Below are 12,724 nucleotides of genomic sequence, written 5' to 3'. Positions count from 1 at the left end.
CAAGACCAAGAGAGAGTAGGCACTTAGTGATTATGTATTGGATACCAAACTATTAGTAATGGTGATAACTTTAACGACTTTTCCATCTGTTGGGGTGTCCCTTACAAATTGATTTTAAAGCAGAATTTTTTTTTCCTTTTCTATTGGATATTTGAGATTGAAATGCTATTTTTTCCCCCCATAGTAAACTTTTCATGTTTCTGAAATGTGCTAACAACAAGTACCAACATTTTACTAAGCCAGCTATTAAAAATGAATTCTGCTATTGTGGTTTGTTGAATGTTTCTATTGTTGTACAAATAGAATTTACAATACATACCCAGGGTATCTTTAAAGGGACAGTCTACTTAAAAATGTTTATTGTTTAAAAAGATAGATAATCCCTTTTTCTTTCCTAAGATATGGTGAGTCCACGGCGTCCTTGATTACTGTTGGGAATGCCAGACCTGGCCAGCAGGAGTGGGCAGAGAACCACAGCCAAGCTGTTAAGTATCACTCCCCTTCCCACAAACCTCAGTCATTCTCTTTGCCTCTGTTCATGGAGGAGGTGACATTTTTGGTGTCTGAAGATTCTTTGCTACAAGCAAGATTTTATTGTTTTTAGAAAGCCCTAGTAGGTTTACTATGATCTTTCCTTTGTTTCAAGGATTGGGTCTAACCGTAGTCCACGTTAATCTCTTCAGTAGAGTAGTGGTGGTTTTAAAGCAGTTAGGAACTTGTAAGGTGGGCCTTGCTGCATTTTCCTAACATATTTGGTGCCCTAGTATAGAAAGCCAGAGTAGGTTTGCTCTGGTCTTTCTTTTTTCCACAGGCCGCTGTAAGGAGTTGGCGGCGTTCCACGCTGTTTGAGCTGTCCTCCTACCGGACGGCTAGAATGCAGGTAAGTGCTAGGGAAGGCTGGCACTAAAAGCTGCAGATTATGGGACTTAGCATTATCATTGGTAAGGATTTTAAAAGGCAGTGTGCAGGCACTTTAATACAGGGTAAAAACCTTGTTTTTTATGTGACAGAGACATTGTTTAGCCCCTTAGAGGAATGGGTTAACTTTATGGGCTAATTTATTGGTGATCCGGATATCAGTGTGCTTTGGTGCAATAACTGGGAGCCAAATACGGTTTGAGCTGGGTCGGCTCCTTAGGCTGTAAATTGTTCTCAGCCAGAGGGGTTTAATTTTCTTTGATTATAAGAATAGACCGCTCTTAAGTTAACCAATTCCTTTATTACTGATGCTTCATTGCAGGTTATCAAATTGGGAGCCAAAATCTCTGGTTTCGCTGTATTAGTGCGCAGAGCTTTGTGGCTAAAATTTTGGTCAGCGGATGTTTCATTTAAGTCCAAGTTTTTGGCAATTCCTTACAAGGGTAAGACCTTGTTTGGACCTGGCCTGACAGAAATTATTTCTGATATCACGGGTGGTAAAGGGTCTTTTCTTCCTGAAGATAAGAAGAATAGACCAAAAGGACGTCAGAGTAATTTTCGTTCTTTTCGTAACTTCAGAGGTATGTCTTCCCCTTCCTTTGTCATGCAGGAACCCAAGCCTTCTTGGAAACCCAGTCAGTCTTGGAACAAGAGGAAGCAATCAAAGAAGCCTGCAGCTGACTCTAAATAAGCATGAAGACGTTGCCCCCGATCCAGGAGCGGATCAAGTGGTCGGCAGACTTTCTCATTTTTACCAAGCATGGGTACGAGATATCCCAGATCCCTGGGCTGTGGACATAGTATCTCAGGGTTACAAATTGTAATTCAAGACTTTTCCTCCCTGGGGCAGGTTGAACCTCTCAAGGTTATCTGCAGACCAGATAAAGAGAGGCGTTTTTGAAATGTGTGCAGGATCTCTTCTCCCTGGGAGTAACATGTCCAGGAACAGGGACTAAGTTTCTATTCCAATCTGTTTGTGGTTCTCAAAAAAGATTGAACTTACCGACCTATTTTAGACCTGAAGTGTCTAAACAAATTTCTCAGAGTACCGTCCTTCAAGATGGAAACGATCCTTTCCATTCTTCCTTTAGTTCAAGAGGGATTAGTTCATGACGACCATAGACCTCAAAGATGTGTACTTTCATGTTCCCATTCACAGGGATCATCACAAATTTCTGAGATTTGCCTTTTTAGACAAACACTTTCAGTTTGTAGCTCTTCCATTTGGCCTTGTCACAGCTCCCAGAATTTTCTCAAAGGTTCTGGGGGCTCTCTTGGCAGTGGTCAGGGCTCAGGGAATTGCTGTAGCGCCCTATCTGGACGACATTCTGATTCAGGCGCCATCTTTTCAACAAGCAAACTCTCATACAGAGATCTTGTTGTCTTTTCTACGTTCCCACGGATGGAAAGTGAATCTGGAAAAGAGTTCCCTTGTTCCAGCTACAAGGGTAGTTTTCTTAGGAACTATAATAGATTCCCTATCAATGAAAATATTTCTGATGGGTGTCAGAAAAGCCAAAATTCTTTCCTCTCTCTCCAGTCTACTCTTTGACCATCAGTGGCTCAATGTATGGAGGTAATTGGTCTGACGGATGCTTCCATGGACATCATTCCCTTTGCTTGATTCCATTTGAGAGCTTTGCAGTTTTATGCATGCTCAGTCAATGGAGCAGGGACCATGCGGATCTGTCTCAAAGGATAGAGCTATATCAGTCAACAAGAGACTCTCTCCCGTGGTGGCTTTCTCAGGAACATCTGTCTCAGGGCACATGCTTTCGCAGACCTTCCTGGGTGATTGTGACCACGGATGCCAGCCTGTTGGGCTGAAGCGCAGTCTGGGACTCGTTAAAGGCGCAGTTACTCTGAACTCCGGAGGAGTCTGCTCTCCTCATAAACATCTTGGAGTTGAGAGCGATTTACAGTTGTGTTTAGCCCGGTTTATCAGGTTTCAGTCAGACAACATAACCTCAGTGGCTTACATCAACCACCAGGGAGAAACTCAGAATTCCTTAGCCATGAAGGAGGTGGCTCGGATTATGCAGTGGGCAGAAGCTCACAATTGCTGTCTATCTGCCATCCACATTCCATGAGTGGACAACTGGGAAGCGGATTTTCTGAGCAGACTTAATTTTCATCCCTGGGAGTGGGAACTCAATCCAGAGGTGTTCTCCAGCTTAACTGTCAGATGGGGTGGGCTTGAACTGGATATGATGGCGTCTCAGCAGAATGCCAAACTTGCAAGGTATGGCTCAAGGTCAAGGGCTCCACAGGCCGTTCTGATAGATACTCTGGCTGTCCCTTGGGACTTCAGGCTGGCGTACCTGTTTCCTCAGTTTGCTCTCCTTCCAGAAGTCATTGCTCATATCAAACAGAGAGCGCGTCAGTGATTCTAATAGCCCCTGCGTGGCCTTGCAGGATCTGGTATGCAGACCTAGTGGAGTTGTTGTCTCTCTCACCTTGGAGACTGCCTCTGAGGAAGGACCTTCTACTTCAGGGTCCCTTCCTTCATCCGAATCTTGTTTCTCTGAAGCTGACTGCTTGGAGATTGAACGCTTAGTTCTGTCTAAGCGTGGTTTCTCTGAGTCGGTCAGTGAGACCGTGATTCAGGCTCGCAAACCTGTTACTAGAAGGATTTACCATAAGATATGGCGTAAATATCTTTATTGGTGTGAATCCAAGGGCTACTCTTGGAGTAGGGTCAGGATTCCTCGGATTTTGTCTTTTCTCCAGGAAGTTCTGGAGAAGGGTTTGTCGGTCAGTACTCTGAAGGGTCAGATTTCTGCTATATCTTTTTTGCTACATAAGCGTCTGGTGGACGTGCCAGATGTGCAATCTTTTTGTCAGGCCTTGGTCAGAATCAGGCCTGTGTTTAAGTCCGTTGCTTCTCCTTGGAGCCTTAACCTTGTTAAAGTTTTGCAGCAGGCTCTGTTTGAGCCAATGCATTCCATAGATAAGTTGTTATCTTGGAAGGTTTTGTTTCTTATTGCTATCTCTTCTGCTCTGAGAATCTCGAAACTCTCGGCTTTGCAGTGGGATTCACCTTACCTTATTTTTCATACCGATAAGGCAGTTCTTCGTACTAAGTTTGGTTTCCTTCCTAAAGTTGTTTCGGATATAAATATTAATCATGAAATTGTTGTTCCTTCTCTATGTCCTAATCCTCCTCATAAGGAACGGTTGTTGCACAACTTGGATGTTGTGCGTGCTCTGAAATTCTACCTACAGGCGATTAAGGATTTAATCTTCTGCCCTGTTTGTTTCTCTGGGAAACGTAAAGGTCAGAAAGCTACTGCTACTTCTCTTTCTCTCTGGTTATGAAGTATTATTTGTTTGGCCTATGAGACTGCTGGACAGCAGCCTCCTCAGAGAATTACAGCTCATTCCACTAGGGCTGTCTCTTCTTCTTTTGCTTTCAAAAATGAAGCTTCAGTGGAACAGATTTGCAAGGCTGCAACTTGGTCTTCTCTGCATACTTTTTACAAATTTTACAAATTTGATGCTTTTGCCTCGGCTGAGGCTTCTTTTGGGAGAAAGGTTCTTCAAGCGGTGGTGTCTTCTGTTTAGGTCTACCTGTCTTGTCCCTCCCTAGTCCTCTGTGTCCTCTAGCTTGGGTATTGGTTCCCAACAGTAATTGAGGACTCGCCATATCTTAGGAAAGAAAACAAAATTTATGCTTACCTGATAAATTTCTTTCTTTCCGGATATGGTGAGTCCACGGCCCCGCCCTGCGTTTTTTTTTACTAAAGCTCAGGCACCTCTACACCTTGTGTTACTCCTTTTTTTCTCCATTTACCTTTGGTCGAATGACTGGGGTTTGTGGGAAGGGGAGTGATACTTAACAACTTGGCTGTGGTGCTCTTTGCCTCCTCCTACTGGCTAGGAGTGGTATTCCTAACAGAAATTGAGGACGCCGTGGACTCGCCATATCCGGAAAGAAATTTATCGGGTAAGAATACATTTTATTACCCATTCCCCAGTTTTGCATAACCAACACTGTTATATTAATACACTTTTTACCTCTGTGATTACCTTGTATCTAATCTTCTGCAGACTGATCCTTTATCTCAGATTTTTTGAGAGACTTTCATTTTAGCAAATCAGTTCTGATATTATTTTTGACACACATGAACTAGCACTGTCTAACTGAAAAGCTTTCAAAATTCACTAAGTTAAGAGGCGTCCTTTAAAGGCTTAGACATTAGCATAAGAGCCTAGGTTTAGCTTTTAACAAAGAATACCAAAAGAACAAAGAAAATTTGATGATAAAAGTAAACGGGAAAGTTGTTTAACCCCTTAATGACCAAGGACGTACGCCACACGTCCTCAAAAAAAATACAGTTGATGACCGAGGACGTGTGGCGTACGTCCTTGGCCTGGAAAGCAGCTGGAAGCGATACTGCTCGCTTCCAGCTGCTTTCCGGTTATTGCAGTGATGCCTCGATATCGAGGCATCCTGCAATACCCCCCCTTGGCCATCTGATGCAGAGAGAGCCACTCTGTGGCCCTCTCTGCACCGGATATCGGTGGCCGATATCGTTGGTGGGTGGGAGCAAGTCTGGGAGGCGGGTGGGCGGCCATCGATGTGCCGAGTGGAGGGGGGCGGGATAGATGGGAGCGTGCACGGGGGGCGGGCGCTTGCATGGGGCGGGAGCGGGAGGGAACCGCTACACTGCAAAAAATAAAGCTGTAAAAAGCAACAACAAAAAAACTTTTGAAATTTCTAAATAAACAGCTAAGGGATCTGGAAGGGGGGGGGGGAAGCTACACTACAGAAAAGGGAATTTTTTTTTTTTTTTTTTAAAAAAGCACATTATTTACTAAACTGAATACTGGCAGACAGCTGCCAGTACCCAAGATGGCGCCCATTAAGGCAGAGGGGGAGGGTTAGAGAGCTGTTTAGTGGGGGATCAGTGAGGTTGGGAGCTAAGGGGGGATCCTACACAGCAGCATATATAAATATGCTTAAAAAAAAACACACAAAAAGCCCAAATATAGCTTTTATTTTAGTACTGGCAGAGTTTCTGCCAGTAGTTAAGATGGCGGGGACAATTGTGGGGTGGGGGAGGGAAGTGAGCTGTTTGTGAGGGATCAGGGGGTCTCATGTTTCAGGTGGGAGGCTGAGCTCTACACTAAAGCTAAAATTAACCCTGCAAGCTCCCTACAAGCTACATAATTAACCCCTTCACTGCTGGCCATAATACACGTGTGAAATGCAGCGGCATTTGGCGGCCTTCTAATTACCAAAAAGCAATGCCAAAGCCATATATGTCTGCTATTTCTGAACAAAGGGGATCCCAGAGAAGCATTTACAACCATTTGTGCCATAATTGCACAAGCTGTTTGTAAATAATTTCAGTGAGAAACCTAAAGTTTGTGAAAACGTTTGTGAAATAGGGAACGTTTTTTTTTTTATTTGATCGCATTTGGCGGTGAAATGGTGGCATGAAATATACCCAAATGGGCCTAGATCAATACTTTGGGTTGTCTACTACACTAAAGCTAAAATTAACCCTACAAGCTACATAATTAACCCCTTCACTGCTGGGCATAATACACGTGTGGTGCGCAGTGGCATTTAGCGGCCTTCTAATTAACAAAAAGCAATGCAAATGCCATATATGTCTGCTATTTCTGAACAAAGGGGATCCCAGAGAAGCATTTACAACCATTTGTGCCATAATTGCACAAGCTGTTTGTAAATGATTTCAGTGAGAAACCTAGAATTGTGAAAAATTTAAAGTTTTTTTTAATTTGATCGCATTTGGCGGTGAAATGGTGGCATGAAATATACCAAAATTGGCCTAGATCAATACTTGGGGTTGTCTACTACACTAAAGCTAAAATTATACCTAAAAGCTCCCTACATGCTCCATAATTAACCCCTTCACTGCTGGGCATAATACACGTGTAGTGCGCAGTGGCATTTAGCAGCCTACTAATTACTAAAAAGCAACGCCAAAGCCATATATGTCTGATATTTCTGAACAAAGGGGATCCCAGAGAAGAATTTACAACCATTTAAGCCATAATTGCACAAGCTGTTTGTAAATAATTTCAGTGAGAAACCAAAAGTTTGTGAAAAAAATAGTAAAAAAAAGTGAACGATTTTTTGTATTTAATCGCATTTGGCGGTGAAATGGTGGCATGAAATATACCAAAATGGGCCTAGATGAATAATTTGGGATGTCTACTAAAAAAAATATATACATGTCAATGGATATTCAGAGATTCCTGAAAGATATTAGTGTTCTAATGTAACTAGCGCTAAATTTGGAAATAGCAAAGTGCTACTTGTATTTATGGCCCTATAACTTACAAAAAAAGCAAAGAACATGTAAACATTGGGTATTTCTAAACTCAGGACAAAATTTAGAAACTATTTAGCATGGGTGTTTTTTGGTGGTTCTAGATGTGTAACAGATTTTGGGGGTCAAAGTTAGAAAAAGTGTGTTTTTTTGTTTTTTTTTTTCCTCATATTTTATAATTTTTTTTATAGTAAATTATAAGATATGATGAAAATAATGGTATCTTTAGAAAGTCCATTTAATGACGAGAAAAATGATATATAATATGTGTGGGTACAGTAAATGAGTAAGAGGAAAATTACAGCTAAACACAAACACCGCAGAAATGTAAAAATAGCCTTGGTCCCAAACGGACAGAAAATGGATAAGTGCTGTAGTCATTAAGGGGTTAAAGTTGCATGCCCTATCTGAATCATGAGTTTCATTTTGACTGAACTGTCTCTTTAATGTTTAATTTTATATAGTGTTTCACTGTAGAGCTAAAATGCTTTAATTGCAAATGTTTAATCTCCTTTCTAGTCACTGTATGTTCAATGTTGCTTAGACTTTAAGGTTTGGTTGCATACTGAGTGAAAAAAACTGCTACAATTTAGTAGTGTGCATAGAATGAACACAAACTCTTGGTAAAATGGATATGCGTAAACATACTAAATTCTTTAGATATATAATTGCGTAAAACAGCTTGTAAGAGAGAAAAATATTTTGTGCTATATTCGACTAGTTTAAAGGTTTTGTTCACAGGTTTTAGTTTTGCAAGTGGTTCATTCCGCTAAAGCATGTTTTCTCTCTTCAGTTAATCAACTGTGTACAAAGGATACTGATGAGCCGGAGGCTGCAGCAGCAATTCACTCAACAGCAGCAATTTACACAGCAGCAACTTACACAGCAGCAACAGCAGCAGCAAATGGCGTTTCAGCAGCAAGCTGCTCTTAGTCGCCTGATGATGCAGAAGCCCCCAAATATGATGATGAACCCAAGTGGCTTTCCCCAAATAGATTTGAGAGGAATGTATCAAGCTGGAATGCAGGGGCATCAATTGCAACATTCTGCAAACCCAGTGAGAGGCAAAAGTCCAGGACAGTCCCAACGGAAAAAGATGTGATTTTGCACTAAAGCCTTGTGTGGATTATTATAATCAAGAAAGTTCCTTTTTATTGGAGTTTTTTCCTGTATGTGTGTTAATAACTCAATGGCTTAAGAGATGACTAACAAAGCCACCAACAAACGTTTAGATTTTCCCTTTTAAAGTGTTAAACTGTATTATGTATAAGCTTTGCAGTGTAAGTATTTCATTTTATTTTGACTACATGATTAAAATGAAGAAGTGTTCTATTATCTGCATTGAACCTTCTTGAGCCCTATGTGCAAAAGACATGTTTTCAATGAAATCAGGCCTTCCATAATAATACCAGCTGTTGAAACTGAAGTCTTTTATCAAGTGCTTTAGATACATTCACCAAGTTATTTGCTTAGGGTGATTGTAAAAAATCAGATCTTATGTTAGTCTTCAGTGCTAAAGTCTAGAACAGCACAAATGGATGGTTACCCTGTTTGTTTGCAGTTGATCAGTGAAAACCATTTACAACTTATCACTGTTTTATTTTAATCAGTGAATATTGCTCCATTTCAAAATTATTTTTCTATTACTCTTCAAAATCCCTGGCAGGAATTTTTTTTTTTTTAAACACATTTTACCCAGTTAACTGTATATTTTGTCATCTTATCTGCAGAAGACTGTAAAAAATGGCCCTACTTTTTGTCCTGACTTATATATGATAGAAATATTTAAACAATAATCTTCAAGTTGTTTTTATGAAAGGAAAGTTGCAATTCCTGTAGTCACTAAACTTAATGTGAGTGTCTGTTATGTCATTGTTCTGTTTTTTCTTTCTTTTCTTTTTTTATCACTTTTTGCAATTGTAAATACTTTTCATGATTTGTTTTCCTTATATATTTAATGCTTAGTTGTTTACAAAATGTTTTTCTCTGACCAATTTGGTCTGTGTAAATTAATCACACTGCACCCACAGTGTTAAAAAAAGAAAGCCTTTTTTTGAAGGGAATGTCGCTTTTTTATTCCTTTTAACTAAACATTGTACCTATCCTGGTATTTATAGTAGTTGAACCCAACGGTCCCTAAATAAAGGGTTTCTCATTAATGCATTATCTAATAGAGCACAAGTTGGTCAGTTAGCACGTTGTCAGTCTACCCTTCTGGTGAATTTGGAGTCCAGCAAACCCATTTTCTATATTTGAAAACTTGCTTGCCTGTTCTTGAGAAGGCATAAAATAGTCTCTTGAGCTATTTAAGAGCTCTCATACTGATGGAGAAGTTAATGCATTTATGAATGTTAAAGGATTTTTTCCCCCTGACGTAAATGTTTATATTAATCAGTTTGTGTAAGTGCAGCGGTCTTTGGGTTCTATGGCAATGTCATGACATTTCTTTTGAATTCTTTTTAGATGGGTTTTTTTTTTATGTATATTTCCTTTGTTTTCCAAAGGATAGACCAGTGGGGGTAAAGCCCTGCTTTATCTGAAGGAAATTAGTATAAATAATAAAAAATAAAAAAACTTTACGGTTTGTGAAATACTGTCACCAAGCTTAGTGCAATAATTCCAAATGCTTCTCTTTTAATATGTTGTATTAGAAAGGTGCAGTTTTCATGATCATGTACATAGCTATACAGACCATTATATAATTTGCCTGCTAAAGGCTTTGTTTCATACAGCTGCTTTACTTCGTATTCAGATTCATTTTATCCCTATTAAAGTGTTACACTTACATACTTGACCATTGCTTAAATACTTACATAACATGTTATCGGAGTCATTCACACCCCCACCCCCATAGATTTTCTATTTTTCAGTGATTACATACTTTTATTTTACTTCTATTTTATTAGTTCCTTCTTGGGTTTGTAAGCCTCAAGATTTTTTTTATTTTAGAAACAATGCTGAAACATATTTCTGAACCTTTAGAGTGTTTCAATTCGTTTCACATTAAAATATTAATAAGATAAATATTTTTCAGGTCTGCTGTTTCAAATTATAGAAGCACCTTTGCTCTCCTCAGTTCTCTGGCCGCTCATACCATCTGGAATGTTTTGTTTTGTTTGATAAGTTTGGTGGGGACAAATCTGTTGCTGTACTTCCCGCTCCATTGGAAAATAGCAGAGCATGCTACAGATCGCTGCTTCAGAGGTGTGAGCGACTGGCCGTGTTTGCTCGTTACCTCATGACTTTGGAGAGCACTCTGCTGTTTTGCTATGGTACAGTGGTACATCATCTGATTGACTGTGCTGCTTGCCTTGTCATAACAGAGAAAAATTGACACATGGAATAGACTGTCAGATCATTGTGGAGAGTAAACAGCCCCAAGGTGTTAAAAAAAAAAAAAAAAAATTAAAATATTGAAATGTAAAGCACTTTGAGATTTCAGAAAGTGACAGAAAAAGGTCTTACTATAATATATATATATATATATATATATATATATATTTTTTTTTTTTTTTTTATTTTTTTTTTTTTGCTTTATAAAAAAAATTGCATTTTTACTTTTAAATTCTGTGAATTGCTTTGCTATTCAGAATCTAGATACTGAAAGCCTAAGCATGTTCCCACTGTAAAGTTAACAACTTATAGTAACTTCAAAAACCTGCTACTATCCATTCAGTTTGACTAGAATATATACTAGGTCTGCCCTTTTTTGTGAGTATCCAAGCAAACTAATGGATGTGCTTGTAGATTTGACCTTTTTAATGTTTAATATTCTATAACATTCTAGCATGTTTAAAGGGACACTGAACCAAAATTTGATCTATTATGATTCAGATAGAGCATGCAATTTTAAGCAACTTTCTAATTTAGTCCTATTACCATGTAATTATTCATTCTCTTGCTATCTTTATTTGAAAAGCAAGAATGTAAGTTTAGAAGCCAGCCCACTTTCGTAAACAACCTGGGTTGTCCTTGTTTATTGGTGGATAAATGCTGGCCAGTATTCTGAACCAAAAATTGGTTGGCTCCTTACCTTAGATGCATTTTATTTTTCAAATAAAGATAGCAAGAGAACAAAGAAAAATTGATACTAGGAGTAAATTAGAAAGTTTCTTAAAATCGCATGCTCTATCTAAATCAGGAAATATTTTTTTTTGGTTTAGTATCCCTTTAATGATGCAGCCTAGAAAGCAGCTACTACTTGGTCTGACTATTAACTAGAGTGCCACACTTATAAATAGCATAACAGAATTAAAAGGGAGCAAAATGTTGATGAAATTCAAAGATATTATGTTGTCCTTTTTTTTTTTTTTTTTTTTTTTTATTACCAACAATTCCAATTGATTGTTAAATAGTGACTATAGTAAGAACTAACATTTAAAGATCAATAATATATTTTGCACATAAAAAATAAAACTTAAATACACAGTAATGGTAGGGTTGATAGTCTTAAAATGACATGCTCTAACAAATTAGAGCATGCCATTTTTAGACTATTATGGCTCTTTAAGAAATATAACCCTCTTGCTCCTAAACAAGTGAATACATCTAATAAACATATGTTTTCTTAATGTTTACCAGACTTGTAAGATTAATATCTATAGTATTTAAAAGTACTTTATTATAACACTTGGGTGAGAGGATTCAGAATGATATGCCATGTGACTCACACCACATGTAAACATTTAACAGAATATACTATTTGTGCTTTTTAGATAGAGCATCAAGCTTTGACCAATATTAAGACAACCTGTTTCACAAGGTGTGGTAAAGGCTATTTTTTCTATTTTTGAAATGTTTTAACTAGTTATAAAGCCTTTAAAGGTCATTATAAAAAAAAATGTTGCTTGTGCTAAAATGCCTGCTAAATTCTCCACATTTTGTATCCTGTTAATTACTTTGGATGTAAAGCGTTTTAGGCTTAATATTTGTGATCTTGTACATGTATGTCTCAAGTTGTATAGTAGTTTCAGTCCATTTAACAAGCTTTGGCCGCTGAAATCCTACAGCTGTGACGATTTGCCTTTTTTGATCTCTGCTTTTAATTTCTGTATTAAATATCTGAAGTACTGTAGGAAAAAAGTCACTTCTCACAAGCTGTCTTTTTTGTAAAATATTGAAGGACTGAAAATGTGTTTTTAAAAAGCAAGCATTTACGTATGGAAATATACTCTGTGTTTTCACCATTCAAATTGCTGTTTAGTAGTTGAAAGTTTAAAAAATATATTTAATATCTCATTTAATAAAGTGACCAAAACCAGTTTCAGGTCGTTAAGTGTTTCAAAATTGTACTTAAATCAAGTTGTAATCCGTTTTAAATTGTAATTCTCTTTTGTGCTAAAGGAGAATTATTAACCATTCTTGACATTATATAAGGGCAAAAACACAACCCTCTTTCAAATAAGGTGACTTGCTCCACTATGTGGTTTATTTTGATAAGTATTTTTAAAGGGACGGTCTACTCCAGATTTATTTCTTGTTTAAAAAGATAGACCATCCTT

General features: G+C 38.2%; 1 protein-coding gene across 1 annotated transcript in view; it reads left to right on the top strand.

Moving 5' to 3' along the window:
• Positions 1-12,483, top strand: part of ATRX (ATRX chromatin remodeler) — a 783,199-nt gene extending 770,716 nt beyond the window's left edge. The window contains exon 35 of the mRNA XM_053714433.1: positions 8,017-12,483. Within this exon, the coding sequence (XP_053570408.1) occupies positions 8,017-8,325 (309 nt within the window). The 3' untranslated portion in view covers positions 8,326-12,483. The remainder of the gene's footprint in view (positions 1-8,016) is intronic.
• The last annotated feature ends 241 nt before the right edge of the window (positions 12,484-12,724 follow it).

The sequence above is a fragment of the Bombina bombina genome, chromosome 1 (genome assembly GCF_027579735.1).
Source record: "Bombina bombina isolate aBomBom1 chromosome 1, aBomBom1.pri, whole genome shotgun sequence".
NCBI classification, from domain to species: domain Eukaryota; kingdom Metazoa; phylum Chordata; class Amphibia; order Anura; family Bombinatoridae; genus Bombina; species Bombina bombina.
Note: the sequence above shows the minus strand (reverse complement) of the source record. Positions and strands in the feature narration are given on the sequence as shown.